General features: G+C 38.0%; 1 protein-coding gene across 4 annotated transcripts in view; it reads right to left on the bottom strand.

Moving 5' to 3' along the window:
- Positions 1–23,623, bottom strand: part of rnf44 (ring finger protein 44) — a 151,088-nt gene that overhangs the window by 112,304 nt on the left and 15,161 nt on the right. For 2 of the 4 annotated variants that reach the window (XM_072590899.1, XM_072590896.1), the window contains exon 2: positions 19,322–19,398. The exons of 1 other annotated variant lie outside the window; for it this stretch is intronic. In XM_072590899.1, coding sequence (XP_072447000.1) covers positions 19,322–19,398 — 77 coding nt within the window. The remainder of the gene's footprint in view (positions 1–19,321; positions 19,399–23,623) is intronic. One more of the 4 variants, XM_072590897.1, reaches the window with a different exon arrangement.

Raw genomic sequence — 23,623 nt, 5'->3', positions numbered from 1 at the left:
TGGAGCCTGATGTTTTAGGCATGGATAAAGTTTTGGACAAATTGAGCTTTAGTAAGTAAACTTTATCCAAAAAATGATATGATAATTGGTTGGGGCATGGTTAGATTTTCACAAATTCAGAAAGGAGTGAACAAAATGGAAAATACAGAGTATGGACAATAGGTGGATCTCTAAAGGGAAACAGACAGTGTAAGCTTTCTGGCAATCACATAGTGTGTATTAACCATTCAAGATGTAAATATGTAATGATGAGATTAGATGATGTGTACCATAGTCAACTTGGAATGTGAATTATGAGAATACTATTCAGTGGAGATGGGGTGAGTAAATGTGTAACCTGTGATTGGAAGCTTGTTATCTGTAAAAACAATATAATACTTATGTTCTTGCAATAAACTCTGAGTGTACATCATTTTCTTGATGTGTATATCTGTGCACAGACAAATAAACATTTAAACTAAGAAACTAGAATCTCCCATGGCCTAAAAGAAAACAAGGGTTAAATTTACCAGTTAAGTGAAGATAGTTTCATAGAATTGTACAGAATATAATTCAGTAGACTGTATGCAAGACTGGAGGAAATTCATCTAAAAATTCCCCAAGTGGCATTTATTTTATTAGACTGTGCCAAAGTGTCATAATTACACAGATTTCAAGCATTGATGAGATCTAAAATAAGTGCACATGGTGAGGATAAAATGTCAGAAGCACTTAAATTCCTTTGAAAAAATTCCTTTCCAGCAATATCCAAGGCACAAATAGGGAAGTTAGCCATAAGACAGTAATGGAGGAAAAAATTTTAGTGAGCTGACAAAAAGATCTAGATATGGATTGCAGGCAAAAGTGAAAAAAACAAGAATCTTGACTCAGATAAATGAAGATCGAAGGGCTTTTGACAATTTTGAGAAGCAAAGAGAATTTCAGACCTACAATAAAATGCTGAAGCACGGAAGTACCCAGGATATGGTCAATCAAAGATGTTAGGTGCAATTTGAAGGACCAATTATGTCTCAAACTTACCCAAATGGTAGAATAGACTATTTGAAATGAAACAAAATGGAAGATTTGGATGAAGAAGATAGGGATCACAGAGGGAGCATTATATTGGTCACAAGGACTTTTTAACTTCGTGATCAATGCATTGGGAGCAGAATATTTCAACTTGCAGTATTAAACATTATGTCTACAGTGTGTAGACTTACTGGCTGAAATGCTTGCAACACTCGAGTAGTACAGAACAGAACAAAGTTAAGGCATCTGAGAGTTTCACCTTTTTCAGATTTCAGAATGACAGACTAACATCTTTAAAAAGAGTAGTCATTGCTTGCAACAATAGCTGAATAAAAAGTTTTATTAGCACAGATGGCCCAGTGAATTACAATCATTATTAAATAGACTGAGTAAAATCACACATGACACTGGAAATGGAAATTGACAAAGCGACGGCAAAAACTGTAAATTTCCAATTTACACAATTGGGACAGTTAATGTATTCCATTAATGGAACATAACTCTCCACGAAATAAAGAGTGGTTATTGATGTCAGTGGAGAAATTTAGAAGGCAAAATGTTAATTGTGTTAAGACTACATAGGCAATTTTTTCCGTCTGTCCTCAAGATGTTTAGCAGTTTCAGTTAGTCATACAGGAATAAAAACTATAGTATGTTTATAAAAGACATCGTAATAGATGGGATATCTGTAACAAATACTGATGGATGCTGTTATGGCTGATAGCAAGTCCACCTTGAGCAAGGGACTTCAATGCATGGATGAAAGAAAACAATTCATTTTATGTATCATTGAATTGGAAACCAGATTTAAATCAGTTGACAATAATACATAATTAACATAAGAAAATTATTGTGGATAAGGACTGCAAAAGTAGATAGGGAGCAAATTTGGAACATTAGCAGAATTTCTAACTTGTAATGCAGTCCAGGATGAGAAGAAATTTGCTAAGGATAAATTTAGAGACATGTGTGCAAAAATGAACATAATAGTTATGAATATGGGGGCAGAATGTCCTTTCAGCATGCAGTGTGAAAGAGACTGCACAGAAATGGACAAATGGTTCACAAATTTTGGCATATCTGCCAAACAGTAAATTATTGCCTGCAGTAACATGGGCATTCGTGCTATGAATTCACTGCAGATGGTTGGAGGCTATAGTCTGTATCAGTTAGATTTTGTTAGAAATGCTAAAGTTCCAACACTAATCAGAGATCAACCCCCTCTCCCCAGCTTGGGAATGGAGCACAATTCGCTTTCCTTTTTCAGGATATTCGAATGTAGGCAGAAAAGCTTTCATTGTAGTGTGGAACAGAAAGAATTTAGCAAGCCTTAAGACATCATGCAAGGTAATTGGAAACCAGTTTCAATTTCAATCAGGGAGACTTGATGTATTATAAAGGGAGAGGTTTAAAGACTGTCTAGTCCCAGGAAAGATGGTAAAGATTGAACTAAGTGTAGAACATGGGAACCAGCGTGGAGTACAAACTTGCAGAATGTAATGGCTACGAAAAGAAAGAGTCTGGGAACCAAGTAACTCTCATGACCGCATTGTACACAACTACGAGGATCAGACTGTCTTAACTGACAGATTTTTGGACGAGGGACAGATACGTTCTGATCATCCAAATAAAGCCATTGGTCCCAAAGGACAACTACCAGAATGGAGTGTGAAAGTCAAACATTTACCACAAAAGGCTAATCATAACTTTTATAGGTACAGCAGGGAAAGCCATTAGTAAATTTAATAAATGGTTACATGTGCAGGATTAAGGGCTGGAGGCCTGGCCCATGGATTTGGAACATGGAGAAAACATCAAAGGCAATAAAACAGAGCATAAGCTCGGGCAGTGATTCTAGGTGCAGACATGCCCCTAGAAAAAGAGATTTCACAGTGTTGAGAGGAATCCTATTCATCTGAGGGAAGCAATAATTCAGTAAGTGTTAGAAGGCAAGATAGAAAGTATAGCTTTACAAGGTCAAGGAATACAGTACAGCCCAGGCAAGTCACCAAGGGCAGAAGCCCAAGTGATTAAGTCGTCTTAGTGGTTACAAACGAATTAGGAGACAAATTAATCAAAGTTGCCAAATTGCAAAAGTTGCAAAGCTGGAGGAAATTTGCACAGAGATGCCAGATCAGTACACTGAGCCCTATCTCATTAAATAGACACACATGGAAAATGTGTCTTCTGTTAGGACTGAAGATTAAAGGTAGGCTAGTAGCATTTTGGGATTTGAAGAAAAACTGGGGCACCAAGACATAAAAGAGTAGGTTTATCTACAATAAGAAAAGCAATGTTTAAGTTTTCTTGGCTTTGTTACCAACAATACATAGGAATGTAGATAAATGGTTATTAATGCTGCATTGTTTTAGGGAAATCAGCTCAAAAGGGAAGTGTTTCTTTTCAAAGAGGCAGCAAACAGAGAAAGGACAATATGTATGTGGTTTAAATGATGTCTCTAGAATTTGTTGCTTCTCAGTAAGATACACCTGATTAAAGTCGGGTTGTCTCAAGTTGAAAGCCGATCCTGCAATGTTTCACTGGCAGCATGAGGAACCTTTCAGGTATCTTTAGAAAACTTTTCTATGGGGTTTGTAAACTGTCATACATGGGCTTGGAGCAGAATTGAAACTGGAAGCCAGGCTTTATGTACATTGGATTGGAAATCAAGCAGAATGGATCCAGCAGAATGCATCAAAAATCTTATTTAGAAAACATTAGTCCCACTGCAGTTGGTCAAACACAGGCTGCACCAAAAGATGCATGGGTTTCCAGACCTGAAATGGAGAAATTGCAAAGTCTAATTGGACAGCTGAATTGGCTGTGTATCCAAATATAGACACATGCTGATTGCAAGATCTTAAAAGAATTGAGAATAGCTATAAAAGATCCCAAAGTGCAAGATATCATTCTGAATAAGGAAACATGTGAAAATAACTAAAAAGGAAGCATTGTGTTTTTGAAATTTACATCATTGGGAGATGCCAAGAAAATGAAACTTACTGTTTTTAAGTGATGCTTCTCATAGGAGACAGTGAGGACTCTCCTGCTCCTCAGATGTTGCCTGAACTGTTATGCTTTTTTCAGCAGCATACTCTATTACTGTGATGCGTCTTATGTAAATCCCTGTCATGGGCTCTCAAATGCAGCTGGCTTTATCATTTTTCTTTCAGGAGACGAAGATAAAGGCTGCCTTCTGACTTCAGAAGCTAAAAAGCGAACTGTACTATGAAGTACCTTCACGACAGAAACACTCACTCTTTTTGAGGTGGATAAGATGTTCTTTTTATTATTGAAATTATTGAAAGGAATTCAAAAGAGATTCAGCAGTGAGTGCGACATTGATAATAACTAATAGAAATCTAATTAGTACCATAGAGATGTACAGCATGGGAACAGACCCTTCGGTCCAACCCGTCCATGCCAAACAGATATCCCAACCCAATCTAGTCCCACCTGCCAGCACCCAGCCCATATCCCTCCAAACCCTTCCTATTCACATACCCATCCAAATGCCTCTTAAATGTTGCAATTGTATCAGCTTTCACCACTTCCTCTGGCAGCACATTCTGTACATGTACCACCCTCTGCATGAAAAAGTCGCCCCTTAGGTCTCTTTTATATCTTTCCCCTCTCACCCTAAACCTATGCCCTCTAGTTCTGGACTCTACCCACCCCACCTACCCCACCCCCCCCACCACCAAACCCTCCAAGGGAAAAGACTTAATCTATTTATCATATCCATGCCCCTCAATTTTGTAAACCTCTAGAAGGTCACACCTCAGCCTCCAATGTTCGGGGGAAACAGCCCCAGCCTGTTCAGCCTCTCCCCATAGCTCAAATCCTCCAACCCTGGCAACATTCTTGTAAATTTTTTCTGAACCCTTTCAAGTTTCACAACATCTTTCTGATAGGATGGAGACCAGAATTGCACGCAATATTCCAACAGTGGCCTAGCCAATGTCCTGTATAGTCGCAACATGACGCACCAACTCCTGTACTCAATACTCTGACCAATAAAAGAAAGCATATCAAATGCCTTCTTCATTATCCTATCTACCCGCGACTGTACTTTCAAGGAGCTATGAACTTGCACTCCAAGGTCTCTTTGTTCAGCAACACACTCTAGGACGTTAACATTACGTATATAAATCCTGCTTAGATCTGCTTTCCCAAAATGCAGCACCTCACATTTATCTGAATTAAACTCCATCTGCCACTTCTCAGCCCATTGGCCCATCTGATCAAGATCCTGTTGTAATCTGAGGTAACCTTCTTCTCTGTCCACTACACCTTCAATTTTGGTGTCATCTGCAAACTTACTAACTGTACCTCTTATGCTCGCATCCAAATCATTTATATAAATGACAAAAAAGTAGTGGACCCAGCACCGATCCTTGTGGCACTCCACTGGTCACAGGCCTCCAATCTGAAAAACAACCCTCCACCACCACCCTCTGTCTTCTACCTTTGACCCAGTTCAGTATCCAAGTGGCTAGTTCTCCCTGTATTCTGTGAGATCTAGGATTCTGGGTAATCCAAGATGGAGGATGGTAAAAATTTCTGGCTGTAACAGCTGCTCCTTTTTTTGAGGTATTTTAGGTGTCGTAGGTGATTTCCTCGAATTCCAGGAGCAGCTATTACTGTTTTATATGCTGTTGCATTGTTTTGGAACTTTGGAAAACAAAAGTCAAAACAACAGCAGTTTTAAAAAGGGAGAAGGGCAGACAAAGGAAGCACATGGTGAGGCCAGTGCCAGAAAGAGAGAGAAAAAAACTGACACAGCAGTGAAACTGCACAGTTACTGTCTTTACTGTTTGAATTCATGTATCGCTGGACATCAGAGTGCGTCTGGGAAAATTAACAAACAGTGAAATTCACCAAGGAAACAAAATAGTGGGAATATAACATGCTGTCATTTTGTACAATATGTTGTCACTTGTAGTCTTTGTTTTGTTTGGTTTTCATGAACTTTTTAAAAATAAAGCTGTAATCCATCATGGACAAGCAGGGTCTGGCAGGAGTATCAGATGAAGTGGACCTAGGGATAGGCAATTATATGTCAATGAATGAATAATTAGGTGAGCATTTGACTGGATGTATATAGTCATAGAGGAGGTGGGGGGGGGGGGGTCCTGCAGCACAGTTATAGTGTCCCTACCTCTGGGCCAGAGGCCTGGGTTAAAATCACACTTGTTCCAGAATGGTCTGAATTAGTTTGTTAAAAAATATCTATATGGGGAACAAATAATCAGTGTTGTTCAGGTTTTGTGGAGTGACAGCAGAAATAAAACTGACTAAAAATGAGTATGCCTGGTTTTCATATAAGCAGTATTTAACAGCAAAATCATTTCATACAAGGACGTAATACTGATAACCATTCTTAGTTCTGCAAATATTGAGACTCTCTGTGCATAACATTTTTTCCACATGATATTAGAATGCTTATGCAGATCTCAGATTTCTAATTCTATGCCAGCAGAGATGGATGGGATAAAAACAAATTGGCATGTACTTCTGGAACAAAGAGAGGGCAAATTCCACCTCTGCCTCATCTCCATAAAGATGCTCAGAATGTAAACATCCAATAGCATCATTAAACCTCTAAAATGAAAAAAAGGCTAATTCAATTTACCTTTCCTCAGAGCCGACCCTCCAACATTGCCAAATGGTATTGCTTTAAATTGATGTGTTCCTATTTTAAAATCATTTGAACATTTATAACTTGCATTTATATTATGCCTTCTAATGCCCCATAGCACCTCAAAGAAATGTTGTTGAACAGAATTTAGCATGTAGCTACATGTTAGTGCAAACAACCAAAACTTGGTCAAAGGGATAAGTTAAGCATCCTGGAAAGAAAAAGTAAGAGATAGAGGTTTAAGGAGACTTTGAGAGTTTAGAGCTTCCAGAGCTCAAGGTGTGAGCAACAATGGTGGACTCGTTGAAATCAGGGATGTGCAAGAGGCCAAAATTGGTGGAGAACACATGTTTTGGAGATTTTGGGTGGGGTGGGGGGTGTAAGGGGGGTGTGGTGGTGGTGATTCTGGTGTTGAGAATGTACTGCTGAAGCAGTTTGCAGAGATATGAAGGATTAAGGTCATAACAGGGTAACTTTAAACAAAGAATGAACATTTGTAAAATTAAGGCACTGCTCAATCAGGAACCAAAATAGGTCAGTGAATACTAGGATCATGGATGAATGGGTCATGCTGACAATTTAGATTTGGCCTACAGAACTTTGGAGGAGCTTGATCTTATGCAGCATGGAAGATAGGAAGCCAGCCATGAGAAGATTGGAATAATTCAGTCTAAAGGAACTAGGATGTGGGTTTCAGCAGCAAATGGAGGATGACAGAATCAGGCAATATTAGCAAGTTTTAAATAGACAGTCTTTGTGCTGGTGTGGATACATCGGTGGGAAATTTAATTTGGAGTTTAAATGACTCCCAAGATTGCAGTTTGGTTCATTCCCACAATGTTGTCAGGAAGTGGGAAGGAGTCAGTGGTGGTGACTGAAGACAATGGTTTGTGAATAATATTCACCTTAACATTTGCTAATTCATTTAATTTACCTTCCAATTATTTTACTCATTACAGTTAACAATTTCTTTCATGTTACCTGAAAATTCAAAGCCATAATAAAACCAAAACATTTCGGATTATCGATCAAGGCAAGCAATAAAGGCAATCAGAACTTCATTGGAAAGTCTACCTTTGATAGAGATAGCTCAATAGAGTATTCAAATGAGGCAACAATTCAAAAACTAAAGAATTATGTCAACTTTTCTGCTGCTAATTAGGACACAAGTCCGCACAAAATCTTAATGCGGCAATCAGAAAAAAAGTTCAATTTAAAGGCATTCAAAATCTATTAATTCCTCCTCAGTTTTCTTTAAAAATGTTAGACTAAATAACCACCCTTTATGAAGGAAGTGCTTAACATCAAAGCAAGTACAAAAACAATTGGGTGAGCCACATAAAACAAAGGATGAGAAAATTTTAAGGAAGATTTAGAGAAGTTGGTGCTTAGAAAGTTGATGCCCACTGTACTACGTGCAGCCTTTAATAATCAGTGGGAAGTCCATGTTTTCAGGTCTTAAAACTACTTCTGTCTTTAACAATTCTGGTGTTAGAACGTACAATGTTACTGGACGGGGAACTGATAAAACAGGATTTGTTCTCCATCAAACTCTTATTAATTTGACATTTCAAAAGGCACTGAAGGCTATTTTTTGAAATATGCAAGATACTTCCCATTTTGTGATATGCTGTGTTAGTGGGTGAAATATACTCACAATTATGCATTTGGAACATGACCTACATAGATACCAAATTCGCCAGCTTTCCTGCTGTCAACACACTGTTATGGAGCAAATGCTCCCATGGTCAAAAACAGGTCATCTTATTCAATCTGAAATGTCTAAACTCAAGGTCTATACTCAGCCTCTCTAGCAGGAATGACCAGATAAACGCCAAGACAGTTAATTTTCTGCCACCTCTCTGAACCTTGGGAGCACTAAGGCCAGTGGTAGAGCTGTTTTGCTGTTCTGCTGATATGTATTAATCCAATAGAGATCTGGAAGCAGAATGATGAGAACTTCTCATCTTCATGATTCAGACTCACTGGTTAGTGTATTGCCCAAACTGCTCTAACAGAGGTAATTTATTCTTCTGACAAACGTAGCAGTCCCTCCAAATTAAATGGCAAAAGGTGAATAAGGGCTAATTTGTTTTCTCAGTGTTTTCAGAAAACAATGCTGACCAGCAACTGAAAGCTGGTTTCTAACATTTGCACAGCCAAATGGTACAACATAGGCCAAAAAAACAAATACAGCAGGCTTCTCTGAGCACTCACTGAATTTAGCAGTGATTAGCTGATAGAAATCAGATCAGCTCTGCTCCAGGTTTGAACCCTGATTTACTGAGTTAGACGATGTCAGCCAGATTAACAGTAGGAAAATTACAGTTACACTCAAAGTCGTACAGCACAGAAAGAGATCCTCAGTCCAACTCATCCGCACTGGCCAAATATCCTGAACTGAACTAGTCCCATTTGCCAGCATTTGGCCCATTTCCCTCTAAACCCTTTCTATTCATGCACTCATCCAGATGCCTTTTAAATGTCGTACCAGCTTCCATCACGCCTTCTGCCAGCTCGTTCCACAAACACACCACCTTCTCTGTGAAAAAGTTGCCCCTCCGATCCCTTCTAAAGCCTTCTTCTCTGACCTTAAACTTATGCCGTCTGGTTTTGGACTCCCCTAGTCTGGAAAAAACCTTTGCTATTTACCCTATCCATGCCACTCATGATTTTATAAATCTCTATGAAGGTCACCCATCAGCCTCCAATGTTTCAGGGAAAGTCCAGGTGGGAGAGTAAACCAGGGTTTTTGGTTTTTAATAATTCACCAGGACCTCATGCTGCAAGTGCACAAATGTATACTTTAGATCAAGGTTATAATAAGTCTCAAATTCAGCAAATTTAGATTGAGTACGGGAGAATGTCTATAATCCATGGAACTCTACTTTGAAGTAGAGAGGAGCAAAAGAAGCGGGAGAAAGCAGGCAAAGTAATGCTAAGATCAAAATAATAAAAGGAGAATAAATCTTGGTCAGAAAGGTAATGCATCATGAGAAATTTAAGAACAAGTAGCCTTTATTTGCAAACAAGTGCTGCTGGTTATTAATTAACTATTTACAGTTCTTCCAATGGAAACCAAGAAAGATAAAACGAAATGCAGAGTGTCAATTGCTGTTCTGACAGACCTGCTCCATTTAATAATACTACAGTTACAAAATAGATTTTTTCCACAGTATAATTGATGGAAATATTAACAGATAACAAATTTCCTTTGCAAATGACAGACTTCAAGGTTAAAAGTCAAAGTTGAAGAATGGAAAGATAATCAGTCTCTGTACTGCAATTGCAGCCATGGACTAACTGGCATAGGGCCGAATGCAACGGAGAATGAAAAGCATTACTCAAAGAGTCGCATAGGAAGAAAGGATTTTGTTTCATGGGATACCTGCACAGGATTTCAGGAAAAGTGAGAACTGTTACATTCAGACGGGTCCCATTTAACCAAGATTCAGATCAATGTTCTGGAAACCTGTGTAGAGACAAAAAAAAACTGCAAATGCTGGAAACTAAGGTAGACAAGCAGGAGCTGGGAGAACACAGCATGCCAGGATTACACTGGAAACATCCCAGACCCTCCCCCTCCCTTCCATTCCTACCGGAGTCATCCCTCCTATTGATCAACCAGGTCATATCCTCTACCTGTCTCCATCTGTCCCCATCCTGCAACCCCCCCCAGCCCCCTTTATCTGCAGCTCCCCTTACACCCGTCCCAAGTCCTGAAGAAGGGTTATACCAGAAATGTCAACTGCTCCACCTCCTGATGCTGTCTGGAAACCTGTATAGACCAGTCTGTGGATAGATCTTCAAATGCCAGTTGGACAGAGGGATTTGGTAATGCAAGCTTTAACAGAAGTCTAAAGAGAAAAGTTGATTTTAAAAATTGGTTCATGAGATGTGTGTTGCTGACAAGGCCAGCAATTTGTTACCCAAAGTGTTTACAATGCATCGTCCTGAAACCCAGCAATGCCTGTAGACAACTAAATGACAGTCTTGACAATTTCAGAGAGCACCTCAGGTCAACTACATTGCTGTGGTTCTGGAGTTGCATGTTGGCTCAACTAGACAAGCATATCAGATTTCCTTCTTTAAAAGGGCATTAGTAAAGCAGACAAAGGTTTATGATAACCCAGTGTCCACGGTCACCAGTAGAGACTACTTGGTAAAGCTACTACTATTGTGGGATTTCATTGTGCATGACTGGAACATTCTTCGTAGCACCTGGTTTATCAGTCCAGTTTCCAATGCAAATTGAATAAGTAAAACCACATAGTAAAGACGTAAATGAACAGAGATTTTAATACTCACGGTGCAAAAGCAAATAAGGTACATACAAAGAGTAATTTTCCAAATATTCTTAACAAGATAGAGGAACCATTGTTTCAGAGAATTAAATTGCATTGATTTAATCATTACTGAGACGTGGTAACATGGAGACTAAATTTGGAAAATAAATATCCCAGAGTTACAATATTTCAAAAAGTGAATGTGGCCTTCTTTGATTAAGAAGTATTACAATAATAATCAAGATGGTGTAATTTCTTCAAAAGACTGTGGAGTCTAATTGTTTTTAAGAATACTTGAAAAGAATAAATGCTGGCAAATTGGACCAGATCAATTTTACATATTTAATCGGTGCTGAATGAGTTGGACCAAAGGGTCTGTTTTGTGCCGTATAACTATGACCATATAACAGTTTGCAGCAACTGCAAAAGATCAAGAAATTTCCTTGGATAGTAAGAGCTGTTGGTGGGTGTGACCTGACAATCCTTTGTCTGGGAGCAGTTCCAGCTGGGAGGAAGTATGGTCAGACAGGAAGCAGAGCATCAGAGCTTCCAGAGGGTGAAGGCAGTCTCCACACAGATGAAGTGATCAAAGAGCAACATATTGTGAAAACGTGGACCAATATGAATGCTTATGACTGTATTTTCATTCAAAGTGAAGTATACATTTACATTTGAAGCATCTTTTGCCTGCAAATTTGTATTGGCTCCATATTAAAGTAAACAAAGAGTGGAATTTTGTTGGCAACCTCTTCATTTGAGGGTCACTATGGGTATTTTGGTTTATGGTTTCCCCATCGGTATTATATCAACATACATATGGAAAAGGAGGGAGGAATAGCTTTGATAATCAAGGATGACAAAGAATTGAGTAAGAAAGGATTTCAGCTTGAAAGATCAAGAAATACAAAATCAGTATGGATGTAGACTCGAAATAAAAACAGTCTGAAAACTTGGAGAAATTATTGAATTGGATAGAACATTAATCAAGAAATAATTGGAACTTAAAATAAAGCCATAATTATGAGGGGTTGAGATGAATGAAATTGGCAAAGATAGCCTGCAGATGAATTTTAAGAAACCTTTTGACAATTTCGTAGAACTATAGGAATCAAGTTATTTAGATCAATGTTGTGAGAGGAGGCAAGTTTGATTAGTAATTTCATAGTAACAGCTACTCTGATCTCAGTGACTCAGCAAAGTTCTGTCAACAGCATCTTGCAGTCCTGTGACCTCAACTATTTGATAGTGTGGAACAAGTGCAGTAGATGCTTGGGAACAACTGCAAAGTTATTAGGCAACATAGTCAGTGGACCTCAGGTGAAGCAGTGCTGAAAATTCCTGCTTTCTATTTATATGTTTGGGTTGGTGATGTCATTTCCTGTGGTGATGTTATTTCCTGTGAAGTCACTTCCTGTTTCTTTTTTCAGGAAGATAGGTAACGAAATGTCTGGAAATGAACCTTGCAGCTCAGCGAGCAAACCTACATCCAAAACCTCAATCTAAGCTACAAATCTTCTCAAAACTCCCCTCTAAGTCACATACCATCCTGACTTGGAATTATATTGCCATTCCATTACAACCGATGAATCAAAATCGTAGTGCTCTCTTCTAAACAGGACTGGGTGTATACTTCTCTTACAGGGATGGCTGCAGTTCAGAAGGCAGCCCAAGAACATCTCTTTTAGAGGGCAGTTAGGGATAGGCAATAAAATGCTGCGCTAGCTCGTGACACCACACATTGTGTAAGTAAATTTTTAAAAAGTCATAACATAAATGAATTCCTCCATTTGATGGTGGAATACTCCAATTTCAAACAAGAACCTCAAGCAAAGACAATAAGGTAGGCTTGAGCGGAGACCGATGTATGCTGCACTTGTTTAGAAAAGAACTAGAAGTTAAGGCAGAAAATTAACCCTGGGAAGTATATATAGGCACTATTCAAACTGTTCAACAAAAGTATGTTCAATTAAAGAACAAAAACCCTTGAGAAAGATCTGTTCATGGCTTACCAAGGAAATTATAAATATTAATTAATGAAAATAAATGGATAACAATATTGGAAATCATAGTAAATATTAAGATTTTGAGTGTTTGGAAGCCAGCAAGTCTACCAAAAAAATGATTAGCAGGGAAGAAAATGGAAGTAAACCAGCCTGAAATATAAAAGACAAAGACAAATTGGAAGTGCTTTCACAAGCATATAATAAGTACAATAGCTAAGGTAAACATTCATCCATGACAGGCAGAGTAGCACAAAATTACAGAAAATGAGGAAACAGCAAGATGCTGAACAAATTTACATAAAACAAAAGAACGGTGGATGCTGGAGATCTGAAACAAGCATAAACAGAAATTGTTGGAGAAACTCAATTCCTCCAGAATTACATATCTAGCTCTGAAGAACAGTAACAGGACTCGAAATGTTGACTCTGCTCTCTCCCCGATGAACAAACATGTCTGTGTTCACAGGACAAGACACATTATATTCTAGATATAGAGGGTAAGCAAGGAACTAATAAAAGAGTGAGGAACTGAACAGAATTCATATCAGAGGAAACAAAATTAGACAATATTAAGGGACTAAAAGTTGATAAATCCCCAGGACTTGATGGCCTATCCTAGGGTTCCAAGATAGATTGTTGCAGAGATAGTGGATCATAGTTATGAATTTACAAAATTCTCCAGATTTTAGAATGGTAGCAGCAGATTGAAAAAGTTGGCAAATGTAAACCTCTTATTCAAGAATGGAGGGAGTGAGAGAGAAAAAAAAAGGAAATTCTTTTTAGCAAATTAGATTTTCTTGAGAACTCAGCTAGTAGGAAAGATAAAGATGAACTGGGAAATGGAGAGTACTTGGATTTCCAAAATTCAAGAAAATATGACAAGATTAATACCAAATAATGACTTGGTAGGGAGCAATACTTTTGCAATTATTTCATGGTATGTTGACATTGCTGGCAAGCCAACATTTTTTGCTGCTCATTCCCGACTGCTCTTAAAGGCAACTGTCAGTTTCAGACTTGAACCACAGCAGTTGGTAAAAATTTTGCCTGTGAAGGAATAGCAATATTGTTCCAGGTCAGCGCTTGGTACGACTGGAGTGAAATTTACAGGTTGTGGTGTTCCACAAGACTGTTGCTCTTGTCTTCTAGGTTGGAGAATCACAAGTTTGGAAAGTGACACCAAAGGGAACTTGGCAAGTTTCTGTTATAAATCACGTATGTGGCACACACTGTAGCCACTGTTCATCAGTGGAAGAACTGAAAAGTTAAGTTGGCAGATGGTGCTCAAGCAGTCTGCTTTGTTGTAGCTGGTGTCAAGCTTCTTGAATGTTGTTGAAGTTGCACTCAGCCACGTAAGTGGGCGGCATGGTAGCTCAGTGGTTAGCACTGTCGCCTCACAGCACCAGGGACCCGGGTTCAATTCCAGCCTCAGGTGACTGTCTGTGTGGAGTTTGCACATTCAACTGTGTCTGCGTGGGTTTCCTTCGTGTCCAAAGATGTGCAGGTCAGGTGAATTGGCCATGCTGTTAGGTGTATTAGTCAGAGGGAAATGGGTCTGGGTGGGTTACTCTTCGGAGGGTCAGTGTGGATTGGTTGGGCCGAAGGGCCTATTTCCACACTGTAGGGAATCTAATCTAATCAAACTCTTGACTTGAGCCTTCTGGACAAACTTCGTGCGAATCCAGAAGTGAGGTACTTGATGAAGAATTCCCAGCTTCTGAACTATTCTTGTAGCCATCACACTTAGAAGGTTGGTCCAATTGAGTTTTTAAGAGAGTGATAACCCTTAAGGTATCAACAGTATATCTTTCAACAATAGTAATACAATTGAATATAATGTTGAAATGATTAGATCCTCACCTGCCAGAGATAATCATTGCCTGGCACTTGTGTAGTTAGAATGTTACTTGCCACTTAAGTTTGAATGTTGTTTAGGTCATGCTGCATATTGACATGGATTGCTTCAATACTTGAGGAGTCATAAATGGCAGTGATCACAATGCAATCCACAGCGAACACTCCCTCGTGGTGGGAAAAAAGATCTTGTTGAAGCAGCCAAAAATTATTGATCCAAGGACCCATTCATGAGGAATACATGTAGTGATGTTCTGAGGCTGTGATGATTGGTCTCCAATAACCGCAATGACCTTTGTTATGCACAACTCCAATAAGTGGCCCCCAGACCTGCCCCAGACCACCAATTCTCATTGACGCTAGTTTTACTCAGCCTCGTCACACCAACTCAGTCAAATTACGCCTTGGCACCAAGGGCAGTTGCTCTCACTTCACTTTGATTTCAGCCCTGACAGAATTAAACCAAGTATCAGCAAGTAAGTTATCACTGTGCAAACGTTCATACCATTGATAACATTCTCCATCACTTTGCTGCTGTTCAAGAGTTAATTGATAGGTGGCAAATGACTGGTTTGATTTTTCCTGCATTGTGCATAGGTCATACATGGGCAATTTGCCACATTGTTGGGTCAATGGTGTTGTCACTGTACTGCAACAGTTTGGCTGGAGGCATGACAATTCTGAGCATAAAGCTTCAGTACTGTTATTGCCACAATGTTGTCAGGATCCAGTACCTGGCAATATCCAGTGCCTTCAACCACTTGCTGATGTCACAGTGTAAATGAATCAAATTGGCCGTTTAGCTTTTGTGATGCTGGAGAGCTTGGGGAGGAGGTACAGGTGGATTATCCACTCAGTACATCTGGGTGAAAACAGTTGCAAGTGCTTCAGCCTTGTTTTTTGCATTAAAGTCCTGTTTCACCGATCATTAAGGATGTGGATATTCGAGGAGCCTCCTCTTCTGATTAGTTGTTTAATTGTCCACCACCATCCATGAGTGGACCGCAGAACTTGATCTGATGTGTTAATTTCAGGATTTCTTAGCTCTATCACATGTAAGTGGGAGGTAGTTTCACTAAGTTAAGAGCTCACTTGCATTGATGGAATGGTAGAGCTAGGGTTATGCAGTGCTATGAGGTTTCAGATTGTAATTGATACAATTCCACTATTGCTGATGGCCCACAGTGCCAAAAAAAACCCCAGATTTAAGTTGTTAAATCTCTTCTCAATGTATCCCATCCAGCATAATACAATGGAGAGCATCCCGAATGCGAAGATAGGATTTTGCTTCCACATGGACTATGCAGTTGTCACTCCTAGCATTATGAACATATGCTGCCAGGACAGGTAGGTTAACAAGGACAAACAAAAAAGATAGAATTAGCAGAAAGCTCTTCAAACCTGCTCCAATTTAGGAAGGTTTTCGCTTTCATTCTTTCCCTCACCTCTGCAGCAGTCCCAGTCTAGATGTGTTAGCAACCAGAGTTCAAAGATTTAAAGTAGCACACAAAACTGAAAAGATAAAAGAGAAGGGAGAAGAAGAATTTTGTTTGCCACACAGGGGGGTTATTATAATCTTGGATACATGTCCTTAGAAGATGAATGACTTTAGATTCCATGGAAAACATGAAAAGTTAATTGGACATGAACTTGAAGACTATTTTGCTAGATTATGGGGAGAAAACTACAGTTTGTAATTAAATTGGATAACCTTTTCAAAGAGCTGGCCAATGGCCGATGCTTGATAGGATTCTATGAAAAGTTTTAATAATTACTCATCGATGGATCTATTTTAAAAATCAAAATTCTGCACTTATGAAAAAATGTGAAGAGAGAACCAGTTACAATGATGATTGATGGAGTTGAAAATAGGGTGAGTAATCAAAAATAACTAACAAAAAAGATTAATGCTTAATTATTAAATTGCAAGCTTTGTTGGTTTAGCTCATTTTAAAAAATGAAAAATCACTCAGCATCTTTTGACAGTGGGACAAATATTTATTTTTGCAGATGTAATGCCTCTTTATAACCAAGAGAGTATGTTCGATAAACTGAGGCCAAGTGCCTACTATATATTCCCTCAGCAGTCTTTGTAGGGCACAACACTTCATATCAAGGCAATCATGCATTGTGCAGCTCATAATGTTTTTAATTTTTATTCATACTCATCATTAGATGAGTTTCACATGAAGAGCGAGAAAAAGCACCAAGTCCTAAAAGGATTTGAATATGGATCCTTTTAAACTTTAAGTTCGTGTCAATACAGTCACCACCCACTTAAACTTCAAAATGAGGAAACTGGCTGGTCCATTAGTATGGCACAAAGGTCCTTTCATCATTAGATCCAAGATTTGATTTCAGTCTAGATTAATAGAGTGAAAGTTTCATTGCTCTACCCAGTAAGAGTTAAGTGAAAGCTAGTTTCAACTCGAGCTCAAGATTACATCACACAATATGTATATAAAACAAAAGTTTCCAGAACACACACTGGAGAACCATACTGAAATTTATAGCAAATTGAATTTTTTTGCAAAAGAAATTGTTGCTCCGAGATTGGTATTAAGACAAAGGTAATGACGAGACTGAATATCAGTATTTGTGTTTCATTCTATCCAATTTTATTCTCCTTTCATATATCACCATTGGCCTCTCCTTTTGAGTATCATTGTTTTTATCTTCACAGGCATAAATCAGTTGGGAACATTGTGTGTGTTAAAAGGTACTTTAATAATGCAAGTTGGCACTGAAAGATTAAATTGTTGCACGATTTGTCCAGTCCCGATAGTTCTCATATTGATATTGTATTCTTGCTGGTTATTGTATTGCTACCAGATTATCACGACACAATGTGAGGTTCTAAAATGAATAAACATTGCTCTTTTCCCAAATACAGCTGCCAATATACTTAATCTAGTGAGTTATTTAATTATTAAGTTTTGACCCATATTAAAAAAAAGCTGTGTCTAGCAACTGCTAATTGTGTTCCATGTTACCACTGAGAGACCAATGTTTAATCTGGCTGTCAAGATGTTGGCCTATTGACAAAACCTAATAAATTACTCACAGTGGTGGAAGCTTCCATCAAATGATGCATTGTTAATAAATTGTGACCCGATGACATTGGCCTCAAAATTATCATTGAATTGAATTGATAATTTTTTGGCTTTTGTCATGTAAATACTGTTTGCATCTTCAGTGATTCTGATGTTCATTAATTCCCAACACTTTCCCAGCACTGTTAATATACAACAGGTGCAGGGTAGTAAAATCCTCAGTATCCTGGCAATGTCCCATGGAACAGATTTGAAACCACCAGTTGTTTGAACCAGATAACATACCAAACTCTGTGTGTGTATATATTTATTTATATAAATATTTATAAAGACCCAATGATTTGAAAATAAATATACCCAAATATTTTACAATTGAAACAAAAAATTCAGGAAAGAAAAATTAATTTTTAACTATACTAATCAAATATTATAGATGAAAATAATTCTTCATAAGAGTATAGAATGGCTAGATGGTATTTAAACTTTAAAGAGTATTTATTTGATACATATGTTGTATGATGCAGATAGACTCAGTCATTACAAATTTATGAAATGGGAGCAGAAGTAGACTATTTGGGTTTTCAAATTTCTTATTCCCATCGACGTCAATAATACTTGATTACCCAGCCTCTCAAAATTCTATCCACATCTGTCTTAAAAATATTCAATGACCCTTTTCCCTCCACATTTTGAGGTAATGTTGTCTCAGTCATACTTAAATATATAGCATTCTATGCAAGTTTTGCTACATCCCACCCAATTTTATTCTCTTTTCATATATGTCCATTGGGTCTCCCTTTTATACAAATTCTGATTAATTAATATCCATTTTTGTCTGTACATACCTGTGTAAAGCAAATTTTGACTGACCTCCACCTCCAAATTAACAGATGTCTCATTCCTACATGCAGTAACTCCATTAGTAATGTGCGTACAGTGAACTACAATGAGGTTTGTAAAGGTTCCTTTGCATCAGGATTTGAATGATAAAACAAGTATGAACATTCCTTCGTGTGAATTGTTCAACACTGTTTCATCCTGGTGGTTTGCAGATTAATAAGTTAGAGATTTGCCTTATTACAGGGTTTGGGAATGGAATATAAAGTACTTATTTTTAAATTATTATTATAAATACAGTTGTTCCAAAAAGGCAAAACTCCAGAGAAGAAGAATCAGAGGGGATTATGGGGTTGGGTGGTATCTTGCAGCCAGCACTGCATTAAACGTAAGCTTGATGATTTATCATTATTCCTACAAATTGCATATTTCTCTTGATTAGTGTTTGGACAGCAAAGTTTGTCAAGTGCTGTATTTAAATGATGACTCAAATAATAATTATTAGACCACAACATCAAGCTACTGCACATTTAACAAGAGCTACACAATTTAGTTTCCCCACACACCTGAAAACATGATTTATTAATGGCAGTTATAATAATGGACATGGCCTAAAATGTATTCTGAAGCACCTACCTTGTTGTCACCTTCCTCATTACAATTATAAGTGTGCTGGCTTGCCTGGTACTGAAAAGATGAATTCAGCTCTCCTGCTTAAAGAAAATAAAAGATAATAAATGAGAAATGAAAAAGCTTCTAATGAATTTAAATAATTCTATTTAAAAGCAGTTGAGCATTCTAGTTGTATAATTAAATAAAAAAGTTCTGATGTTTTCACACCAAGTGGTAACACACTTCAGAATATATTTTGTTTTGAAAGATGAACAACTTTAATCGTGCAATTTTTAAAAACTTTTGGTATTATTTAGCGGAACTCATCAATTTCAGATCAATCACAATTACAACCTGCTAGGATTTTCTTCCTTAAGTGAACATCCCAGCAGGCAAATGATTACAGCAGAGCCAGAGTCATTTGGCAAATATCCCATCATTTCAATTATAACAGGATTTCAGATGACTGCCTTTTCAATATCTTTCACTCTTGCACCTCTCACTCACTCTCTGAAAAGATTTCAATGTATTCATCGTCTAGAACATGATGCAAGTAGACAAACACCATTAATCAACATGTAACTAGTTAAGGAAACAACATAGTTAGTTGACAGTTCTGAAAAAAAAGTATGCATACCTAGATTTGGAATGATTGGGTGATTTAAAATATATATGCCAAATTTCTAACATTACAATAGGTGTCAAAAATTGGATGCAAAAACTTGCACCTCAATACAATTTGACAGTATAAATTTTCCCCGTAATCAACTTACAGACACAATTGTCACAAAGTTGGTTTATTTTTTCTAAACACTGTTCCTTTTCTCAAGGATTCTATGACCTTGGTTTGTTTCAGAGGGGTAACGAACCACTCTCAGTGCCGATTAATCTGGTTTGGTACAGAGATAAGAGTATTGAGGGGCTTTTTTGTTTATATGGAAACAGATGAGACTTCAGGCCAAAGTGGTCATGTTTTAAAAGTGACCTGTATAATGAAAGGGGAGTGGTCAGCTCTCCAGCTGAGTAGTTTAGTTCAGTTCAGAACTAGTTGGGAGTTCAACAGTGAGCTGTGTGGAAACAAACTCTCTGTCTGCCTTTCTAACTTGAACCTGTAAGCATCTGTTCCATTTTTAAAACTGTGTTTCAAGAGGGTTTGCTTATTGGGACTGTTGTGTATATCCAGAATAGCATAATTAAATCTAGTTTGGATAGTCTGAGTTCTGTAGGGCAGAAGTGGGTACTGCAGATGCTGGAGATTAGAGTGATGCTGGAAAAGCACAGCAGGTCAGGCAACATCCAGGAAGCAGGAAAATAGATGTTTTGGGCAAAAGTCCTTCATCAGAAAGGGTTTCCTGATCCTGATGAAGGGCTTTTGCCCAAAGTGTTGATTTTCCTGCTCCTCGCGTGCTGCCTAACCTGTTGTGCTTTTCCAGCACCACTCTAGTCTTAACTGAGTTCTCTAGGGGTTCTTTATTCTATTCTTTGTGTTTCATTGTGTAATTTTGTGAATAAATTTCTGTCTGTATTAAAACCTAGCAGTCAACCTAGCTAGCTTACTCGGGGTAATTCTTACTGTACACTTACTGAAACAAATTGCAAAGTTTTGGTCTGGGTTGCCTGCTTAAGAATGTTGAGTGTGATCTGGCCTAGTCCATAACACAATAGACATTGTTCTTCATTTTCGCTCACGTGGAAAGAAAAGTGATGAGGGAACTGTTTTTATTTTGTCTTCAAAAAAGTTGAGAAAATAAAAAACTAACTATTAAGTTTAAAAAGCGCACATACTCAAAACAGGCATTTACCTCCTTCTCAAAAACAGAATTTCAAACAAAGTACAATACTCCCACAATTGTGGATATCCTCAAGTCATCAATGTCATTAAAATTTTTCCCACTGTAAATCAGGCCTGATCTTCAGAATACAGTCATCAAATAACTAGTGTAGGGCAAGTATCAGTTCCATATTGCCCCCCCCTAAAAAAAATCATTTAATGGGCAAACATTGCTAAATTCAGCAGTAGTACATACGCAATTTTCATCCAAGGCTAAATAAAAGTATTACCTGCAAACGTAACACTTGCAATAAATGTCACATATTAAAATTAAAACAAATGTCATGGTTTAAGTTGGTACCTATGGATAAAGCCAGGCAAAGAATTAAAATAAAAACCCAGACTGAAGTCAATCAACAAGTCAGTGCCTTGTGCAAACAGTTTGAAAGCTGCTGTAAGCTATTCTTCTTTTGGGTTATTTATGGCTGCTTCCACTCTTTTCACAGAACAATACAGCCCTCCTCTCCTGCTGGCATTGACTTATCACTGGGTACTCTGTCGCCTCTGTCTCATGATGTGATCCTAGACAATGAATGTCGACAGATTTGAGCAGCATCACTGCTATTCTGGTTCCTATCCTTACCAGATGTCCACACATGCAGACCCTCCACCATGGGTCAAAGAGCACCTGCAAGGGGGAAAGATTCTCTCATATTCTCCCTTATGACCCATAGATGTTGAGGCTAATTAAAGTGCTGCAACAGATTTAGTATTGACAATAACACAGATCCAGAATTGACCCTGTGATTTTCTAATCTCTATAGCATTTCTCAGAGCTTCACTATCACGGTTTAATTAAATTTAACTGGCTGCAAAATCAAGAGAATGACATACAAACTGTTTTTCTTGAAAAAAAAGCTCTTTGTTCACTATTGAATCAAATAGATCATTGGATCTGATTTTGATCCAATTCCACATTCAAAGGCTAGGAAGCAATAAAAAGCAGCCAAAACTCACAAGCAAGGACATTTATTGTAATGAATCTATATATCAAACATATCCAGGATTAAACTGTAGCAAGATTCACTGTGAAACAGTGAAACACAAACTAGAAAGCATCTATGCAACCACACCCCAGTATGACTCACTGTCTTTGAAACAGGAGGGAGAGGAATTAATTATACCTGTAGAAATGCAACAATAAAAGGATGGGCATTTATGTGTTGAAAGTTGCAAAACCAAGCTTGAACATTTTATGAATATTCACATTACAAGATATTCGTCAAGAAATTGCTGCAACTCAAAAATAAAAAAGGGGTCACAATCTACATTACAATCGGCTAATAAAAAAAATCAGGGTGTATACATCAGATTTGAAGCTCAGCCACTGCTCTGAATAAAATGTTTTCTTGCAGCTTAGTCAAATGAAGATGCTTGTCATCCACTTACATAAAGTGTCTGCACTGTGAGTGATCGAAACTATCCCTGATCTTCTATGTTATGAGTCAAGAACATAAGGAATAAGAGCAGGAGTAGGCCACCTGTACCTTTAAGTCTGTCTGATCTTTTTGTGGCCTCAGCTCCATTTACCCACCTTCTCACCATAGTCCTTAATTCCTTTACTGTTCAAAAAAATTATCTATCTTAGCTTTAAAAACATTCAATGAGGAAGCCTCAAATACTTCATTGGACAGGGAATTCACAAATCTTTGGGTAAAGAAGCTCCTTCTGATTTCGGTCCTAAATCTGCCCCCCTTAATTTTAAACCTATGCCCTTTTTTCCTAGTTTCACCTGCCAGTGCAAACATCCTCTCTCCTTCTATCTTATCTGCTCCCCTGATAATTTTATATGTTTCTATAAATTCTTATAAACAAAGTACAATACTCCCACAATTGTGGATATCCTCAAGTCATCAATGTCATTAAAATTTTTCCCAGTCTAAATCAGGCCTGATCTTCAGAATACAGTCATCAAATAACTAGCATAGGGCAAGTATCAGTTCCATATTGCCCCCCCTAAAAAAAATCACTTAATGGGAAAACATTGCTAAATTCAGCAGTAGTACATACGCAATTTTCATCCAAGGCCAAATTCTTATAAATTCCAATGAATATAGTCTCCGTCTACTCAGTCTCTCATCATAAGCCAACCCCTTTAACTCTGGAATCAACCTAGTGAACCTCCTCTGTACCCTCTTCTAGTGCCAGTACATCCTCTCTCAAGTAAAGAGACCAAAATTGCATGCAGTACTCCAGGTGTGGCCTTACCAGCACCCAATACAGCTGCAACATAACCTCTCTGCTTTTAAACTCAATCCCTTTAGCATTTAAGGACAAAGTTTCATTTGCCACTTAATTACCTTTGCACCTGCAGACCAACTTTCTATGATTCATGCACAAAGACGCTAAGGTCCATCTGCACAGCAGCGTGCTGCAATTCTTTACCATTCAAATAATAGTCCTTTTTATTGTTTTTCCTACCAAAATGAAAGGCTTCACATTTCTTAACATTGTACTCCATCTGCTAGACTGTTGCCCATTCACTTAATCTAATG

The sequence above is a fragment of the Chiloscyllium punctatum genome, chromosome 20 (genome assembly GCF_047496795.1).
Source record: "Chiloscyllium punctatum isolate Juve2018m chromosome 20, sChiPun1.3, whole genome shotgun sequence".
NCBI classification, from domain to species: domain Eukaryota; kingdom Metazoa; phylum Chordata; class Chondrichthyes; order Orectolobiformes; family Hemiscylliidae; genus Chiloscyllium; species Chiloscyllium punctatum.
Note: the sequence above shows the minus strand (reverse complement) of the source record. Positions and strands in the feature narration are given on the sequence as shown.